Source organism: Thunnus maccoyii, chromosome 19 (genome assembly GCF_910596095.1).
Source record: "Thunnus maccoyii chromosome 19, fThuMac1.1, whole genome shotgun sequence".
In the NCBI taxonomy this organism is placed as follows: Eukaryota; Metazoa; Chordata; class Actinopteri; order Scombriformes; family Scombridae; genus Thunnus; species Thunnus maccoyii.
Window position 1 is genome coordinate 20,862,748 of NC_056551.1, and position 20,720 is coordinate 20,883,467.

The 20,720-nt window shown below is 40.6% G+C and overlaps 1 protein-coding gene across 1 annotated transcript in view; it reads right to left on the reverse strand.

The window, feature by feature from the left end:
* Positions 1-308: 308 nt before the first annotated feature.
* Positions 309-20,720, reverse strand: part of lamc3 (laminin, gamma 3) — a 108,070-nt gene continuing 87,658 nt past the window's right edge. The window contains exons 13-28 of the mRNA XM_042395502.1: positions 18,017-18,205; positions 17,507-17,752; positions 16,172-16,325; positions 15,923-16,065; positions 15,573-15,751; positions 12,411-12,591; positions 11,055-11,299; positions 9,823-9,899; positions 9,351-9,485; positions 6,727-6,946; positions 6,088-6,234; positions 4,560-4,662; positions 3,851-4,053; positions 2,738-2,878; positions 2,526-2,625; positions 309-1,971 (exon numbers count right to left, since the gene is read on the reverse strand). Coding sequence (XP_042251436.1) covers positions 1,709-1,971; positions 2,526-2,625; positions 2,738-2,878; positions 3,851-4,053; positions 4,560-4,662; positions 6,088-6,234; positions 6,727-6,946; positions 9,351-9,485; positions 9,823-9,899; positions 11,055-11,299; positions 12,411-12,591; positions 15,573-15,751; positions 15,923-16,065; positions 16,172-16,325; positions 17,507-17,752; positions 18,017-18,205 — 2,726 coding nt within the window. The 3' untranslated portion in view covers positions 309-1,708. The remainder of the gene's footprint in view (positions 1,972-2,525; positions 2,626-2,737; positions 2,879-3,850; positions 4,054-4,559; positions 4,663-6,087; positions 6,235-6,726; positions 6,947-9,350; positions 9,486-9,822; positions 9,900-11,054; positions 11,300-12,410; positions 12,592-15,572; positions 15,752-15,922; positions 16,066-16,171; positions 16,326-17,506; positions 17,753-18,016; positions 18,206-20,720) is intronic.

The window sequence follows — 20,720 nt, forward strand, 5'->3', positions numbered from 1 at the left end:
GGCTCAAGGCTACAATCGATGGATGGACTGATATCTGGCTAAGCAACAAAGAGAGCACAATACAAAAAGAACATTCTGACTTCACAATGATCAAAGTACATGTTGGAATTAAAGGAATACTTTTTCTGACATTTTGGGAAATATGTTTATTTGCTTTCTTGTTGAAGATCGATGCCACTCTCATATTTGTCTGTTAAATCTGAAACTACAGGTGGCAGCTGAGTAGCTTAGTACAAAGACTGTATGAGCAGTGGGAAACAACCTGCTCTGGCTCTGTCAAGGATAAAAAAACTACTAAAGCTCGCTAATGAAAACGTTATACTGTGTCTCAGTTGCCTAATTTGTATAAAAACTGAAGTCTTGTCAAGACTCTGGCGGTCACTGTACCCATCCAAAAAATAGTCCGCAACAACAGTCCTGGTAAAACCACAACTTGATGCTTTTTTTTGTATGGATTAAACAAATTAAATGTAATGAATTAATTAGTAGTGGAGGTGCTGGTGGCAAAAGTGTTGGCAAAACGTTTCAAACTCTGATGCTCCTGTGAAACACTGCCAAATTCAATTTTGAAAAACTAACACACCAAGTATGTTTTCAAAGGAATACTTAATTTATTGTTTTCTGAACTGTTGCACTATGCAATGTGCACCATTGTAAAAAAAAAAAAAAAAAAATCACATGTGAGTAGCTCCTCCATTTCCACTGTGCACACTGTACAATAGAATCCACTAAAAATTGGAGACATTTTAGTATGCATGCTGGCCCTTTCAAGTACTGTATATTTTATTGTGTAGTGACTTTAACGTGAAGGCCTTTTATGCTCAAAACATGGTTAGAAGTAGCATATAATGTGTAACTGGGACATGGATGAGACCACTTGTTAAAGCCTGATCTCTGATTGGCTATTCAAAGTTCATGAAAAAAAAAAAAAAATGTGTCTCTTACATAATAATAACATCACTTAATATGTCTTGTCAATACAATATTTCCAATACAAAGAGTTTTTACATTTTGGTACCAGGAACCAGACAGTGTGACAAACCCTGACGCTAAGACAGCGGATGTTTGATTATTTGATAGTGATGAGAGAAAGGACAAATGGAGAAGCAACAGAAACAGAGAGGTAGGCACTCTAAGAATCCCAAACAAAGGTTGTGTGCTGTTGAAGCCTGACCTGAACCCCACTGAGGCCAAAAAGACTAATTGTTAATTAAGCCGGGCTGATGAAAAGGAGCTCAAGTGTAAATGAATGTGTCAGTCTGGAGGAGCACTCAGACACACCTTTTACCCCCACAAAGGAAAATCAGCATTATTTTAAACTTGACAGTGCACTCCAGCAGTTTGGCTGGTTATTATTCATAGTGAAATTAAAGGTTGGATGTTGTTGGGTAAAAAAAGAGAGAGGTGGGGAAAAATGATAGAGAAAAATCACAAAGAAGTGGGAGGAATACTGGGTGTAAATCACGGGAGACAGAAGAAGAAGTCTGTGGCTTTTGGTGGAGATGTGTGTGTGTCAGTATAATACTGTGGTGGTAAAATAAATTGTACCTTGAGGCAAAAGTAAGAAAGAGGGAAGAATATGAAAGAATATCACAGACTTTTTTGAAGTAGAAGTAAAAAAATGACCACAGCCACCCCTTTTATTAACAAAATCCTCCCAGACTTTTCTGATGTTCAGCTGTTTTATCAATGACTTAATCCCAGTCATCTAGCCCCTGCCTGTCCCTGTGGCCTCAGGGCAGGACTGAGGCAGGTTTAAAGCAATGTCCCTGAGGCTGTCTCTCTCCTCCCTGATCTCCTTTAAGTCCTGTTCGATGAGGGACAGCTGGCTCTGTTGCTCCTTAGCAGCCGAATCCAGCTTCTGGATTTTGGAGCCCAGTGCCGGGCTCTCCACACTCCCGCGGAGCATGCTCAGACGGCGCGCTGTCTCGTTCAAGATCCGGTCAAAGCGCTCCAGAGGCACGTTCCCATCTGGTCCCGGCATGCAAAAGGGAGGACAGATGGAGAAAGAAGAGAGCACAGACAGGAGCTTTAAAAGTTTGTGTTTTTCAGATCATGGTTCGTAAACGGCAGTCACACATCAGTAGTTCGAACGTTGGATCAGCCTGCATGATGACCTAATTACAGTGATTTGGTGATTATCCTCTCAAGCATGATAACATATTGACCACAAACTGCCAGATCCCCGCTGTTCTACAGTAGTTAATTCGTTAAATTGTACAATACATTATACAGGAAATAGTTGTGGGTTTAAATGAATAGGTCAGAAAATACAGAGCTGGACTCGTTTAATCCATTTAAATTTACCCACAAGAAAATCTTACTGGGCCCCGTGAACAGCAGTTAGTCTCGCTTTACTGTGGGGGTAAAAATCTGGGAAATATTTCCATGTTAAATGAGGCATTAAAAGCACAGAGCTCCTTCGTGATCTGACATTTAAGCTGTAATGAAGATTTATGACTTTCATAGACATAGGAGACTAAAAAGTAGCCACGGTGAAAATCATCTATAGGACAGTGACTTACCGATCTTGTTGATTAGCTCGGTTAGTCTCATAGAATAGTCCTCCAACTGGCGCTTAGCTGCCTCCATGTTTTCCTTTACGCTGGTCAGGGACACCTCAGGCTGAGAATAAAAAGACATAGTCTAGAAACAATCTTTCAAGTTGCACAGAGGAAGCACAGATCAATATGAATAGATTCTGCTGTTCAAACATGTATATGGCTGTGTTAAGTACCTCTGTGGTGATGTGGGTGTTTGCTCTGCTGGTTAGCGTCTCCTGCTCAGCCAGCTGGTGGAGAGCAGAGTCTATATGGGAGCTAAGGTGAGCAGATGCAGTCTTGCTATGCTTGGCCTTGGTCAGAATGGCCTTTGATTCCTGCACACAAACGAAAGAAGAAAACAGAATTGAGAAAAGCCAAAGATATGCTGTTCACTGGGATACTATAAGGATACTACTAAAGGATAATTTCAGTTTGTTTCAACCTGGTGTATTTTCCATAAATGTGGCCACTGTGGCTCTACAGCGTATGGGTCATGCTAACTTTGCAACCGCCAGCTCCATTATGGAGATTCTGGGAAACAAGAACTCGCTCAAAACAATGAAACAATGTATATCAGGGCAAGTTGCTGAGCCTCCTACAGTTTTCCAAATAAACATGATTTTCACATGAATCATTTCAATAGTTTGTGTCTGAGTCAGAACGAAAGTAAACACAGAAAGTAGCCACCTGGAACGGCTATTATGGCTGACTGCAGAGGGATCTGCATCCCGCAGGCTACTTGTGTGACAATTTACACGTGTTAGGCTGTGGCAAGCTTTCCATTTAGAGTGACTTCATGCTGGAGAAGTACATGAGATAAAACGTTGTGCCTGCAAGTTTCCGCATTACAAGAATGAAATGACAAAACAAACAGTGCATTCTTTCATGGACTATTGCTATATGATAGAGAATTAGATATATCACATATCGTTGGTTGGATATCCTTTACCTATGACCAGAGCTATTACAATTCATCCAAATTTTATGTGAAACCCCAAACCAGAAATGTAAACCTCATGGTGGCACACCATGAAAAGTCATTAAAGTCATTGGGATTCATCTTTTGGGCACCATAGATACCTGTACTAAATTTCATGGATATCCATCCAATAGTTTTTGAGACGTTTCACAAAAAAACCTCATTGTGGCACCAGAAGAAAAGTCAAGGGATCACCAAAGGCAAAAGAATTCATCCTCTGGGGATCGTGTCTATACAAATTGCCATGGCGATCCATCTTATAGCTTCTGAGATTTTTCAGTTTGGACCAAAATGGTGGACCAACCAACAATTCACACACACACTGTACCTTTTCCACAGCATTTGCAGTGTGTTCTGCCTTCTTCGAGATATTGCTGGAGAGGCTGGAGTTCTCCAGAGCTGGTTTTAGCATCTCGTCAATTTGTGAGACCTTTTTCTTCACATCAGCTAGAGCCTTTTCCCTAAGGGGTCTCTCCTTCTTCATTGCAGCCTTGGTCTGGTTCTGCAGACGGGGCCACTCCCTTACCATGTCTGAGTGGAGATTGGTAACAAAGTAGATTGTAGGATTAAGATGGCTTCAAGGCTGTTTCAATTTCTAAAAAGTTTGATTCAAATGAGTCATTGTTTACTGGCTGAATTTCACAAGGAATTTATTCTGCTTATTCCTTCTTACTTTACTATATCAATGAAAAGTCAGAGGAGACAAAATCACTTAAGATTTTCTTCATGAATCATAAACAGCCGACATTTTCATTCAAGAAGTCGATGCTATCAAAATTCTCAAAGCTTTCTGCATTTTGCACGTAAGCTGCCGCTGCATCCAATACATGACAAGTGAGTCAAAACATTACAATCACAATGACATATTTATTATAGTAATACTTGAGTCTGTAGCTTTTATGTTTGTTTTCATTCTCAGTACTTGACATTTCAATTTGAGGAGAATAATTCAGTCGGATATTGAACAAAAATAACGATGCTAGACAGAGAGTGAGTGTGAGAAGAGAAAGAAGACAGATAGATAGATAGAGACTCACGTTCTAGTTGTCTGTGCAGGCTGATGGCCTCTGATTCCACCTCTTTCCCTGACACCACGGCCGACACAGCCATGGCCTTGGTCTCTTGAGTGTGAGCATGCAGCTTGAGAGAGAAAAACGTGTATTAAAAGTGTGCAACAACAGGTATACACAGGTGGTGTAAACTGCAAGGATGACAGCATATGGTCAAACCAATAAACACTCAACATATCTGGACATAAAACTACATACTGTAGTAATTGTAGACTTGAAAATATGCCTCAACAGCAGCTCAGTAGAGAGATTTTTAATTGGGACATTTTGCCTCTGGATTAATGAGGTCAAATCCTTGTTTTGTATGATTGATGTTCTTTTTATTTTAAAAAATAGATTACAGTGCAATATTTAGAACAATTAGTCGATTAATTGATTAGTTGATCGACAAAAACATTAATCGGCAACTATTTTGATTATTGAATAAGCAGTTTAGTCATTTTTTTTAGGAAAATGCCAAACATTTGCTGGTTGCAGCTTCTCAAATGTGAGGATTTGAAGCTTTTCTTGTGGCATACATAAACTAATCTTTGGATTTTGGAATGTTGTTTGGATAAAACAAGATATTTGAATGTTATAAGGAGCATTTTTCACTATGTTCTGACAGACAAAACTATTAATCATGAAAATAATCGTCAGTTTAATCAATAGTGAAAGTATTTTTTATTTGCAGCCCTAGTAATATTCAAGATGTCCAGTGCAAAGTGTTCCTGATACAAGGAAAGATGGTCTGTTGATGTTTGGTATAAACCTAAATAAGAATATTTTGTCTGATGAAAAACATTAACAGTGTGGAGTCTTACATGAAGCAGAATTAATCCTAAAAAGTCAAAGATCTCTGTGTGCACAGTGCCGTTCAGGTACATTACCTGTGGCTATAGAAACATGCAGGTTCACTGGTTTCCCTGAAGAGAAAAGACTGTGTTTGCTATGTGATTTAGGTGATAAGGGCTACAATATTTTTCCTGGATTATAAGAAACTTGAGCTGTGTTTAAGGAAGGGAACCTTTTACGTGTCTGATTTTTATTTCTTTTCGTCCATTTCCTTTACCATTTATCCTCTAGAGGGTCGCAGGGGAGCTGGAGCCAATCTCAGCTGACATTGGGCGAGAGGCGGGGTGCAACCTAGACAGTCGCCAGTCAATCACAGGACTAACAAACAGTATAGAGACAGACAACTATTCACGCTCACATTCACACCTACGGGCAATTTAGAGCCACCAATTACCTTGCCTGCATATTTTTGTTCTGTGAGAGGAAGCCAGAGTACCTGTAGAGAACCCAAGCAGGCATGGGAAGAACATGCAAACTCCACACAGCTGGCCAGTGAGGTCCAACCCAGAACCCTCTTACTGTGAGATGACAGTGCTAACCACTGCACCACCATGCTGCCTGTTTCTATATGTCTGTTTTATTTGTTTATGATTATTATTATTTATTTGTAGAGCATGATACAGAAGAAGTTCTTTGTTTTCAATGCAGTGTAAGTAGTCACCTCAGTGATGTTATTCACAGTCTCCAGGTTCTTATTAATAGTCTGTATAAGAGGCTCCATCTCATCTCTGATCTTGCCGATGAGATTGTCTTTGGTCTGAATGTGCTGGTCCAGCTCTTCTTTCTTTTTTAGCAGGTCCTCGCCCCACTAAACAGGAAGCAGGGAAACAAAATTATAATGTTAAAAAAAACCCATTTTGCAAAAAGGTTCAGTCTTTATTTTGCTATTTATGGAGGGCACATTAGCCTGTTTTTATGTCATTTTATAGTGTTTTGTCTGCTCAGATACTGTAGCCTATGCTGCAGTGGTTAATCACCCTCCTCTGGAACAACATGTACCCCCATGAGCAGCAGATCCTGCCAGAATCTTTTCTCCTGTGCCTACTCAGTGTCCCTCTCTGCTTGCCAAATGTTAAATCAAGAAAAAAAGGAAGTGGAGTTAACTGCCCACCCTTTAAACATGACAGATACTTGTATGTCTATATGAGCCTTGTGAAATGAGCCGGAATTGTTACTTATATAAAATGTGCAGCTATCATGTTCGCTCAAAGTAGACAAAATTACTCACTCATTGGTCTATAATGTAACATAATCATGGTTTGAATTCCATTTGTACCCTGCAGGTGCTGTCCAAACTGACCTCTGTTGCACGGTTGGCTGGATGTGTTTGGTTGAGCTGTGTTTGGTCAGGCTCTGGTGATGGGCTGGCATCTGTCAGAGCCAGTTGATGTAAAGATGATGTGATGTTACCCAGGGCGAGCTTGAAACCAGCAGCTTCCTCCTCCAGTGCCAGCTGTTTGGCAATGGTATCATTCACCTGCACAGTCAGGTTCTCCTTCTGCTGCTGCATTCGTGTTATTCTGAGACGAAAGAGGTGGAGAAAGACAGCAGGGAGAATCTCGTAAAATATAACGTAATACTATGTCTCTATTACTATCAGGAGGTCTTTTGTTCATTTGATCGATTAGCTGTAAGATAGGTGAAATCAGATACATATGCTGCAGACTTATTAGGCCACGTATATTTCGCATCATTCAGCACGTTCTATTTCATGTCTTAGGTGAGACAAAGCATCATGCTGTGTCAAAATGAAATCAATATAAATATGGGAATAAGACAGCGGGGCTTGTCGAGTGAGTAAAGAGGAGTAAAGAGAAGGCGACATTGTGCAAAGAAAGTATGATGAATTCATGAAAGGTGTTAGGCACAGTGGAGTGCCATTTTTATCACCTCCACTGCTGTAATGATATTCAATCTGTTGTGCCTCAACAAAGCTGATACAGAGAAATCACAGTATGTGTCACTCCCGCCCCCCCCCCCCCCACACACACACATCTTGTGTTCACAATGAGCACATACGGTTCTCTTGGGTCGCTAAAAACTATTCATGTTCACAATAATTAATTTAAAATGTTTGGTAGACTACTGGTGTAATATTGTGCTTTGAAGTATTTTCTATGCTCTAAACATGGCTATTGTAACAAAGTCGCACACTTAAATGACAAATAGGTTGTTTGTAAGAGCTTTTTAAAACAACCCATATGGTAAAAGCCTGGTTAAAGGAATCGTTTTGTGTGATAATTCACTTTTTTTTTCAAAGAGTTAGATGAAAAGATGGATACCACTCTTATCTCCATACGCTACATATGAAGCTTGAGCCAGCAGACGGTTAGCTTAGCAGAAAGGCTGTAAGTAGGGAAGAAATAGTTACAGCATGTAACTATTTTTTTGAAAATAGTGAGCTCTAGAGGTGTTGGTAGATATTTTTTACCTTTGGACAGAGCCAGGCTAGCTTCTTCCATCGTCATTATAGTTATTATATTAAAGTCCCCCTTCACTCAAAAACGTGTTCTGTCTTTTCACTTAAATGTTTGAGCTTCACTGTGCGGAATGATGTATGTGCAGAGTTTGACAGCAAAAGGCTTTTTTTTAACACATTCATCTGCTGAAGGGGGAAAGTTTCTCACCTTTAATTTCATTTCAAGGCGTGTATTTATGAGTAAAATTTGTGAAATCACAACTAGTCGTGGTCCAGTCTGCAACATACACAACATGTGCAATATAGTAACTTAAAGCCTCTAGTGCACATACACTGAGAATGGACTTTTCAGTGAAGTAGCAGACATCTTCTATCCAACAGTTTGAAAACCAAAAATATTCATAGATTCAGGATTTTTCAGGGAGGGAGAAAGAGTAGATTTCATTGTGAGGAAAACATATTGTAATTCCAAGCAAAGTATTTTTATATGTCTTAAAAAAATGTCTGGAGAGGATCTTTAAACTAAGCTAACCACCTGCTGGCTGTAGTTTCATATGTGAGTAGTATCAATTGTTTCATCTAACTCAAGAAAGCACATTTCTCAAACTATTCTTTTAACTAAAGGCAACTAAAAGGATAGGGAACGTTCTGCTTTTGCTTCTACTGAATGTGGTAATAAATAAGCAATTGGGCCATTTCTCTAGTCACTATTTGCACGAGAAGTTGAAGAACAAACAAATTACAGTGAAGAGTCTCAAATACTGTTAAAGAAACTGGTCTTAAATGGGACCTAGTAACACACGCCTATTGTTAGTGACTGGTTGAATACTTTTGTCATTCTCGTCACTGGATAGCTGCCCATAAAATGCATGTGATCTCCTTAAGTACCAACACATTGGGAAATATGTATGGGGAAATGCAATTTTATGTCGTCCATCTGTGCATAAACTGCTCAGTTCACATCCTATAAAGTGACACACACACACACACACATATATATGCTCAGACATTGTCGTACAACAGTGCTCAAAAGATTAACAGAACTCTCCTGAACCAAGCTGACTACTGTTAGAAGAGGGTAATCAATTTTGAGTTCCTCGCTTCTTGCTCTCATCATGGCCACCGGAGGGCTTTTTGCATCATTCTGTCTAGAATTCAGGATAATCCTCAGAGCAATCACACGCTAGGAGATGCAGCGAGCGTGCGGCAAATCCAAGAAAGCAATAGGCTTACAGCGGAGAGAAGCCGTCCCCCTGTGGCTAAATGTCTTACTCCTAAACTCTAGTGTGCTTTAAAAGGCCGCTGTGAAGAAGAGGACCTTGAGCTGTAATACAGGGATAGGTGTGCTTTGTTAGAAATATACTGAGAGAGCCCAATAATCCAGGGAGTCATGCAGCTTGTTGGGATTTTGCAATAAAGGATGCTTTATGCGAATGGGAGGCATTCTTTTTGTTTGTGCTTGTCTGCGTGGGCGTGTGTTTGGGTTGGTTTTTTTGTGTGCTCACTGCTCCGTTAGTTTCCTGATGTACTCCTCTGTGGAGTTGTCCTGCAGTAGATCCATCAGGAAACTGAAGGTCTGCTCCGAGGCTCTTACCGCCCTGCTGGCTATGGCCTCAATGTTGTCTGCCGTTTCTGTGTGACTAAGAGGGAGGGCAAAAGGAAGACAAAGTGAAAGGAGGAGAAAATGGAGAAAGTGAGTAACATAGAATAACAGACCATTACAACTGCCTGAGGTGAGACGAAATGGATTTCAGCATCGATGACTTCCCCTCACTGGCTCTCCAGTCCAGATTTCTATAACTACTTTCTGTAATAGTGCTGCATACACTGAGCAGCCGAGGGCATCGATTCACAGTGGCCTAACCACAATGTAAGTGACAAGCTAAAAGAAGGAAGCCAGGAGAGATGAAATTCCAGCGATTACTACTGCAGTCTTTGCTCATAATTGGCCACTAAAAGTCCACTGACCTGACTTACCTTTTCTTTAGCACCTGTGAGTCATTGACCATGATGTTCCATTTGTTAGGTCCTGAGGCCGCCTCAAAAGGAATGTTCTATGAAAAAAATAGAGAGAGGAAAGCAACATGCTGAGAATTTCTAAGAACAGGAAAAAAACTATGGCTCTGGCCTTGAAGAGACTTGAAACTGTTTTGACATGTTTAATTGAATCACATGAACTGAAGTCTCCATCTAATGAATAACGGATTTCCACACGACAGCTGATTCGAGAGTTTTTTTTTTTGGATCCAGGGCTGTTTGCTCGAAGAAATTTGGATCAGTGTGAAAGCTGATTTAAAAATCTGGGAGCGGTCCAGAAAAAGCAGGCATGGGTCTGCCACAGAATTGTGATCTGGGCTGTGCATGAAATTTTGCAAATAATGAAACTCGTCTAACGAATCTCTACATTTAAATATATGTATTCAGAGAGATTCAAAACAGGAACATATGGGAAAAAAAAATCACCCCCCAAAATAAACCCCCTGAAGTTTAGTCCTGATAAATGTAATGTGTATACAGTTGAATGCAGAATCCTTCCCCGAGTGACATTTAATTTGAGGAAATGCAAATAAAAATGGGAAAACAGAATCAACAATTGACACACTAGCGTTTTTTTCTTCATTTTGGGGGGCTGCTCTGCTTATTAATATGGAATTAAATTGCTGCTGCTTCAGGCTTACCCAAGTGATAAGGGCTACGGAGGTGCAGTGCACTATGTCTGTTCACACACACACACACACACACACGCACACACACACACACATAATCAGAAATAGAAAGCTATATATTGGCAAAACAAGCTTTCTCATCTCCTCAAACCTGAATAATGTGGCAGCGGTATCCATAATAGATTCCTGTGAGCATCGTGGAGAGACAGTGAAAAGCCTTCCGGTGGGTGAAGAACAAGTTGTTAATTTTAGCCACTTGCCAGTCAGAATGAGGAGGGTGGAGGGGAGTTGGGGTAAGAAATATTGTTTTGCTTTGGGGGATCTTTGTGGATCTATACAGAGGAGCTCCACCAAGAGTAGTAAACTGCAGCATCCCATAATAAGGACAAGAAAATCAATCGTGTTACATACAATATCAGCATGCTTGAGGAACGGGTGAATGATAGCAATTTCGCCATCCAGGGCATTTTATGCCTAAAACACATGTAACCTATGTGGACAATTAACAGAACTTTGGGGATATGGTACGTTTGATTTGCCTACCATGTTGTCCAGGTCCAGTGTTGCTTGCTTTAGCTGCGTCTGAGATGCTCTGATCACGGACACAGTCTGTGTGAAGGTTTGACAAACATCGCCGCTCCCCTCATCCTTCCTCCTCTCCTTACCCTCTTCCTCTCTCATGCTGATGCTGCAGTTCAAAGTAGATGTAATGCCATCAAGCTGGGCTAAGAGTGTGCCTGTAGAAGCTTCCAGCAAGGAAAATTGTTTTATGAAGGCCTCCCGTGCTTCTGAAAGAACAAAGAACATAAAGCAAATAAAACCATATTAAGTCCTTCACGGATTATTTTGCCAAGAATGTTATTTCTCCGACTCTTTGTGGGTAGAAAGCTGTACTTTTGTACTCTCTTATTTACTGTGTGTGGATTCAGACTCTCGTCCTGCCTGATCTGTTTGTCGTCAGATACATAACATAAACAAATAGAATTCTGTCCAGGTGTTAACGCATTTGTCACAGTCGCTCTTTGCATTCTGCACTGTTTTCTAGTATAACTGGTGTCATAGCCAGTCTGGAGCCAAATACAATTAGTACAATTCGTCTGGATGTTTGTTGCTTCATTTGGTGACATTTTGCTCGTCTCCGTGTCTTATAAAATGAGTGACAACAAGTGTGTGTGTGTCCCAGTGTGTGCTGTGTTGCCTCTGTGTTCCCACACACTGAGCCTGTCGCTCCCACGTACTCATTAAATCATTATTGGGCCACCCAGTGTCTTAAAGAGCATGGCTGGTAAGTGTGTGTGTGTGTATGTGTGTATAAGTATGTGGGTGTTGGGAGGGGGATTTTTATCGTGATTGCAACTATAATCATAATAAACCAGGGATTAGAGATGCACTGCCTGTCATATAAATAGGTATTAAGTTGGTCACACAGCGCCTTGTTCTATATTGTTATGATTTGTCTCCATTTGGCCTGTGCAGCTGAGCCTGTAACCCTTTTCCCCTCCAAAGATAATGAGGATATATCAGCATTGTGTTAAAGTAATTGGGAGAGGTTTGTAATGTTGCCTGCTTCCTGATTTAATCGCTTTGTTTTGCTCTATCTGCAACAGCGTCACACTGAGGAGACACAGACAGAGCAACAGCCCATTTGCTTAACGCTGGGGGCGGTTACATGTCAAATTTCTTAGCCATGCTTGCCTTGTGTGTCTTGTATGTACTGATATGGCATGTAATCATCTTACAGCCAAAACAGGACACAATAGCTACAACGGTGCACAAGTCAGCGTCACATTTCACAAAGCAAAGGCTGCCAGATGTCTTTCGAGGTGTTATGGCCACATAGGAAACATTAAAAGGAGTGACAGACCAAGTGGAATTATCTCGGCTTCTGGCTGATGTTACCTTGGAAGGCCAGAAAATCCTCCAGAGCATTGGGTAGAGTATCCTCCCCCTGGTGCTCATGCCTGTAAAGCCTGCCCATGTGATACTTCAGCAGGTGGTGCTGCTTCCCAAATCTACCTCTGCAATCAAAGAGAGCCAGGAGCTTCTCCAAATCCTGCAGACGAGTCCTCAGCTTTTCTGCCTGTAATAGCACGGAGATTTATAACTCACGGTGTCAATGAGAATACAGATTTTAGAAGACCAAAAGAAAAAAAAAGGGCTGCAACTACAAATACCACAATAAAATATCCATCCATCTAGATCTGTATTTATTTATTCAGAAACAGGGATTGTGATAGTACTCTGATTCTTGGTACACCATAACTTCATTCTATTATATATCATATTTCAACAAAAGCAATGAATAAATGAATATCAACCACGAGATAAGGATAGAATACAGTTTTCATATCCGCATCTACTCGCGCTGTTCTCTTCAAAGCATGCGGACGAAGAAAGCATTTCAGTTGATAACTAGATTAGACATCTTAGAGAATGGAAGTCCAGGTCTGAAAATGTAATGACGGTGCTGTCATTCAGTGGCTTCAATTTGTTGACCCTGGCAGTTAAATGGTCCAGACTTATGAGAAGAGCCTGTAATCTCACTGTGGTCACACCTCTTTTCCAAACCAGGAGGTATGCTGCACGTGATGCACATGTAGAACATTATCAGGTGTGTTCTTTGTTAGCAGAAATACCAGTGATTGCTGATCATATTAGTTAGCATCCATGGTGTTAATGAGCTCACATTTTCAGTCCAGTCATTTTCACTACATGCAACTTTATAAAAAAAAATAAATATTGTGCTTCTCTGAGATGATTCATGCTCGCCTTTGAACAAGTACCATATATATATTCTTCATTATTTTATCCCATTCTTTATGTCACTGTTTTCCAGTTTCCTTTAAATATCCCCCTTGATCATTGATCACACATCGCTGTCTTTTTCAACCTTCCTCTCTTTGTGCTTGTTAGTCTTTTTCCTTCCTGTGTGTGAGCCAGAGGAAAATGTGAGCAGAAAGATAGAGAGTGGGAGAGGCAGAAAGGGAGAGCTAGGGGAGAATGAGGACAGTGAGAGTAATTGCTGGTGTTCAGAGCAGACAAGGCTTGGGATGTTCACTGAATTGCTAACACTGTGGAAATCACAGCATGCATTCACACAGGTACAAGGCGGTCCAGGGAGAACACACAGCCACTTTAGCCAGAACAAGAATATGTACACAGAAAAGACAGAACATGTCGGTGGTATTGGATTGGTCTCAGAAGGCAAATCCACGGACGGAGCACCTTAGCATACAGACGTGGGTTGCAACAAATCTAAAGGGACAGAAAGAAGCTGCACAGGAGATCATTAGGGCAAATGTCTCTTTCTGTTTCACTGCACATCCACAGTTTACTTGCAATCTACTAATACAAAGGTGCCATATGTTTGTCATGAGCTTCTACAAAGGCAGGGTGTGCTGGGGGACTATGCTATTTCAAGAACAATTTTCACTTCACAATAGCAAGAGCCAAGACACAATCTATACTTAATGTAAGCATGCAAAACATTCATATAATTATGTGCAGCAACACATACATTTATAAACGTGAAAATGAACATAGAAAAAAATTGATAAAGATGAAATTCAGTACATTTACTCAAGTAGTGTGCTCCACAATTTTGAGATACTTACCTTTACCTGAATATAGTATTTTGTAAAATGATGCACTTGCCCCCTCCATTACATTTCAGAGGGAATTACAGTACTTTCACACTACATTTATCTGACAGCTATAGTCACTTGTGCCTTTGCATATCGAGATTTTACAAGTAAAAACATCAGTGCTGTAACTAATTAATCAGTTAGTTGATTAACATTCACCGGTTCCACCTCCTCAAATGTGAGATAACTGCATCTTTTCTCTATTTTAGATTGGTGTAAACTGATCTAAAACATTAGTTACTAAATTCTTTGGGTTCTGAATTGTTGGAGGGGCAAAACAAGCTATTTTAAGACATTGGATGATCATCAGAAAGTGCAGGCACATGCAATAATCTGCACAAATGACAAAAAAGTACCTGCACAGTGGTATGCTAGACTGCATACCACTCTACTATGACCTGCTGTGTTTAATTAAGATGATCTAGGAAGAGCTCATTTACTTGATTACATGTTGTATGGAAAACTACATGACTTCTGGTTGACTGATTCTCACCAATCAATCAATCTAATCATATGTTAATTTCACTGTACGCTACCTGCTCAGCACCAAATGGCACACACACAAAGTAAGCAACCAGTTGGTGAACATAAAGGGAGCATTTAGCCACTAAAGAGGCAAATATTTCTCTCAGGAGTTTGCTAACATGTTCGCTTATATCAACTTAAAAGGTAATAATATGTCAGTGTTGTGCTCACAGCTTGTTTCTGATGTCCCAAAAATCAGTTATTGGAGGTTTAAAGGGGACATAACATGTTCTTTCATTTATATTCTGTTATAATGTTGGATGTCTATTTCAAACGTAGTCAAAGTTCCAAAACTTGAAGTGAACATATGTAAAAATGCTCCATGAAAGTCAAAAACCAGGGATCCAACCTGCTCTGAACGTTTTCAAAATTACCTCTACTTCCTCATTGAACTGACATCAGATTGTTTGCGTACAAATGGCCTTCAGTTCTGTGGCCTTTGTTGCTAAGTTTGTTCCATGGGTTGTTCATGTTGTCCATTCGCATATTTCAGATATGTACAGATGTATTTGGGAAGCTGAAGAAGTGAAAATGTACTACTATTGTTTGTTTAAGTAGTCTCTGGATGCAGCCTCTGGCAGCAACCAAATGAAAACAGAGTGGGCTCATTGGGAAGGGGTCATAAAAGAGACAGTAGCTAAAATGGCCTGTTTCAGACTGAGGCTGAACTGAGGGGCTTCATAAAGGGCCAGTATAAGACAAATAAGGAGTCTTTTGAAGTGTAAATCATGAAAAGATTTTTCAGTAGAGCCCCAGAATATAAATATTGACCTGGAAATGTGCATGATATGTCCCCTTTAAAGCTGATATGTGTTCAATTTGATTTTGGTGCCCATGTATTACAGTTCCCACACAAACACACATAAACAATCATAAACAACCATAAACTCACCTGCTTCTTGACAAGGCCATAGCAAACCGGGCATTCCTCACACTGGTGTGTGACTCTGTTGTGGAAATAGTTCAACTCACATTTGTCACACTTGTAACCCACAAAGCCCTGACGACAGTGGCAGGTACCGTTCCTGTGACACTGCATGGAAATGGAGCCCATAGGGTCACAGTTACAGGCTGGGAGAGAACAAAGGATAGCAGGACAGGACCACAAGGAGATGGGAGAACAGCGGAGGAGCAGAGATAAACATTTAAACAGTTAGAAATGCCTTCATGTGTGATCTGTATTGGAGGATTAGAGGATGGTTTATAGTGCAGTTGTGATGCCTGAAGAAGTCAGTCTTGTACCTCTGCAACCTCGTGAGGAGAATCCAAAGAAGCCCACACGGCAAGACTCACACAGTCTCCCCTCTACTCCTGCACGACACACACACTGCCCTGTGATTGGATGACACGCGATGGACGATGAGCCAATTGGATTACACTTGCACCTAAAGGAGGAAGGAAAATAATGTCTTAATAACAGGTTTAGCTTGTAAGCTCTGCTGTTATATCTAATGAAACAAATCCACTGAACCGTGCAGGGGATCCCTTTACCTCTCACACCCTACACCGGGTTGGAGGTTGAAGAAGCCAACTTCACAATAACTGCAATCCCGCCCGGTCACATGACTGAGGCATCGGCAACTTCCTGTCTGAGGGTGGCATTCATCTACATGCCCAGAGGTTCCAGCAGGATTGCAGCCGCACGCTTGAGAAGACAAAGAAAATTATTTCATTATTAACTTTAATTTTGTACATGTAGCACAGCAGTAGGCTATGAAGGTGTTTTTCTTGATTTGATCCCTGAGTGTTTGGAGGGTAAAGGGAGGACAGCTCCGGGGAGGCTCATGGATCTCTCCCTGACATTGTTCTGTACAGAAGTTCAACTCAGTCAAATAAAGCTACAAAAGCAGACAGTGACCCAAAGAGTAATATCAGTGATGTGTTCATTTCTTGTAATACTTCACTTCTATCTGGGCTCACAGATAGAAGTGAAGTATTACAAGAAAATCAGAGAATGAAGACATCACAGCTATTACACTTCGGGTCACTGTCTGCCTTTGTAGCTTTATTTGACTGTTTCATTCACTTATACCTTTTCAAAATCTCTCAACCTGATGACTCTCTTTTTCTTTTTTTGGGTATCCTTCTGAGCTATTTCTCAGCCATTTGTTCGCCCCATTTTCAGCTTTGGCCTTTCATGACTCAAGAGTTCTACACCTGACATATTTGATCTCCTGAACTGATTAATCAAGTCCTTTTGAATTCACTATTTTCTGGGTTCCTTTAAAATCTGAACCAAAGGCTGTGTAGACCTTAATGGTATTCACCCCAAATATCTTTGAAAATATTACTCTGTGGTAAACAGAACAATCTGAATCCTAACAGGGACTCTGTCATGCACATCTTGAGTGATAACTCAATTCAAGAATTCTTGAAGTGACGAATCATTAACATTTCAACATCTATATTTTTATTCTGGGGCTCTACTGGAATATCTTTGATGGATTTACAGTTCAAAAAACTCCTTATTTATCTTATACTGGCTCTTTATGCAGCCCCTCAGTTCAGCCTCTGTCTGAAACAGGTTGTTTTAACTCCTGTCTCTTTAAGGCTCTTTAAGCCCACTCTGTTCTGATTGACCAGCTTCCGGCAGCCCAATACTGCAGCGCAGTTTTGTTTTGGACCTTTGACCATGTTTAACATAGACATCTAACATCATAACAGTATAAAAATAACAGAAAATCACAAAAAGCATGATATGTCCCCTTTACCATTGTCAGCTTTGCATGTGTCTTTCAGAAATAAAATATATCTCTCAATAAAATATGAACATAATAAGAAATTAATTGACCAATGCTCCATCCCAGCCCCTCATGAGTTACTCACGTTTGCACTTCTGGCTAGTGGTCTGGTTCAGGGCATCGCCGTAGAAACCTCGCTGGCACCGCTCACAGTGGTCACCCTCTGTGTGTCCCAGGCATTTCATACATCGCCCTGTGATGTGGTCACATATTCCCACTGCGTTAAAGTCCACGTTGCCATTACAGTCGCATCTCACACACGGCTGTACTGCCCCAGATTTTCCCAGTGGGTCACCATAGTAACCGTCTTCACACATCTGACAGCGCATCCCTACAAAGGGGGGGAAGATGAAAGAGATGTGCAGGAATTAGATGGATGACTGGGCAAGAACGATGTCAGAGGTCATCCACATGTCACCCCAGAGTCTATTATAATTAAAATACAGAGAAAATATATATCAAGTGTGTATTAATCGCAGGTGGTATATCTTTTCAGTATCAAGCTGTCTTGTGGAATTGTTCTTATCATTTTGTTTTTGACACAAAGTCCTTTTATACTGTGTGGTGCCATAAAAATTATTTAACATCGTCTCACCTGTCTGTCCTGTAGGGCAGTTGGTACAGATCACCTGTCCTGACTCTGCAATTCGGATACAGCTGGTACGGCCCGGGCAAGGGCAAGGTTGACAATCACCAGGCGTGCCAATCAAAGCGTTGCCATAGTAACCATCCAGACAGTGTTCACAGGTCATCCCGACGGTGAAGTCTGAACACTCACACACACCTGAAACAATCAGAGTTGTTTTTTTTTCACACTTTGGGCTCAACACAAATAGAGAGGGTGATGTTTCCCACATCACCAGCAGAGTGTGCTGTGTCTCTGACCATAACTGCAGCCACTCCATACAAATAAGAAAACATTCCCCACAGCCCACTGTGGAGAGCAGAATACGACTAAATTCACCCCGACTATAATTGCTTTGGGAAATACAGGAGCCAAATGCAGTCCGAAAGACCTTCAAGAAGTAAAGCAATTCCCCCACCAAGTGGGAGAGATTACCATTTCTATGAAGTCCTAAAAACAAACTGTTGTTTCAAAAGCCTTAGAAAAACAACTCACAGCTTTAAATCACTTAAAAGGATTTGTTCATGTACAACATGTGTTGATATACACGTATACGGCAACCACGTAACCAAATCCCTGATGAATTTTACTCAGTTTATTTTCATTCCTCATTGAGCCACATTTAAAATCCAGCAAACTATAGCAATGCTGAATGACATAACATGATAATCAGGGAAAATATATGAGTAGTGAGGAAACTGAAAGTGTCTAAGTGGATGTATGACTGGAAAACTGTTTAAAAACCCTGTCCCCTGCTGCAGTTCAGTGACCTGCAGTGACTCTAATGTCAGATTGAGATGATACACCCTTAAAACCTCCTCTGTGCTTGACAAGTTTGTGCAACAGCAACTTCTGAGATGAAAAAGTGAAATTTTTTACATAATACAATGTGACCCTGAATAAAGCTTACAAAAGAACACAAAGTAATAAGTGTTAACACTGCTGGAAAACTGCAAAGGAAAAAAAAAAGCAACGGCTAGAATACTTACATACTTCAATTCATCATAAAATCACACTGAGCAGACATTCATCTTTGAATCAACATTTATGCCTTTTACACTGTAACAAAATAATAGCTGCTTCTGTGTTGCTGTGCGCAACTGCAAGGAGATATTTAGCATTCCTGCTGCAGTGCATGATGTTTTGCTCTTAATATGCACTGAGCGTCTGGATATCACAGGACCCTACAATAATTTGAATCATTTTTAAAATTTCAAAGTTTTTCAAATGACTCAGGCATGGCGTTGACAACAATAATTGCGCTGATTTTCTAGAGAACACCAATAAGATCTTGATGCATAGCAAATAATCTGCGGGCATGCGATTTTACAGAGTCCTCATTAAAATTTCCCATCACTCCCTCATAGCCTACGGTGTGATTCAGTGAGAAGCTCTTCGTTGTGCATTTTTAAATCAGCTCACACCACTGAATATTGGAGTAAAGAAATTCTTGCCTCTAGATATGGGGTCACTGCAACCAATGTCTCCCATCACTAAATAAAGCCCTGTTAACTTCAGACCTGTCAAGTATATGAGATAGAATAACGGCTGCAAGTCTAAATTGATCACATATCCATTAGGGGGAACAATTATCCCTTTGCCTGATGAAGTGTAGACTTCTGGGTAAAAATCATTAGTTCTTCGGTGTGGTGAGGTGAATAATACATGACTTCCAAGCATGTAATGCCAGTCATTTAAACAAAGTATTTAGTAATAATGATTGTTCCTAGCATAAAGAAGTGAATCTTTCTTGAATTTCACAAGTCATTACAATGACATTGATGGTGTGCAGTGTCAATCCCCAATGAGCCATTGTAAATTTAATGGCAGCAGAAATGTGCTGACTTTACTGAGTGTGAAGATGACTGAGCGTGATATGAGGCAGAGGAGCCGCTGAGGGCCTCCTCTACGCTATTATCATTCCGTCGGCTCCTCGGAAAAAGCTAACGGCACGCATCACAAACTCAAACTGTCGATGAACGGCGGGATCGCTTTTCACATGGTATTCTTAATCATTGCGCTAATCATCATTACTTCATAACATCCTTGCAGAATAATTTTGATCAATGAATCAATGAGTGTTCATTCAGCCTTCAGATATCCGTAAGGCTCCTTGTGGAGCTGCATACTTCGAATCCTTTGACAAATCCTCACAATCCCACCATTCTGCTTTCGTCCTCTTGTATTCCTCCCCTTTTAGCTATGGAGCACTACACTTCAGTGCTCCGCTCTCTGCCTGAACTCTGCTTGTCTGTTCTCTGATGGCAAAGCAATATTTCTGTATGGGAAACAAGCAGTCTGGATCTTTTTTTTTTTTTTTTTTCAAGAGAGCTCCTTTGTACCAGCGCTCATTCTACCTGTACCTCATCCTTCCACTCTGCTCCTCATTGTACTCCCTCTCTACAGAAATACGCACACATCCAGGACTAATGCACTTCATTAAGAAAGCCACTTGTGGAGGATAGGAATACATTAGAATACATCACTGTATGATATTCACAGTGGCACGGACTTCCACTGCAGAACCAATGAAAGACTGGCAGCTTTGCCACCTACCTTTTTTCCACATTTCTCCTATTCAGTGTGTTTATACTTGTGCGTCATTCAGTGTTCACCTCAAAGTGCGATGAGTAGCTCTTCCAGAGATAGCGGTTATCTTTGTTTGCAGTAGCTT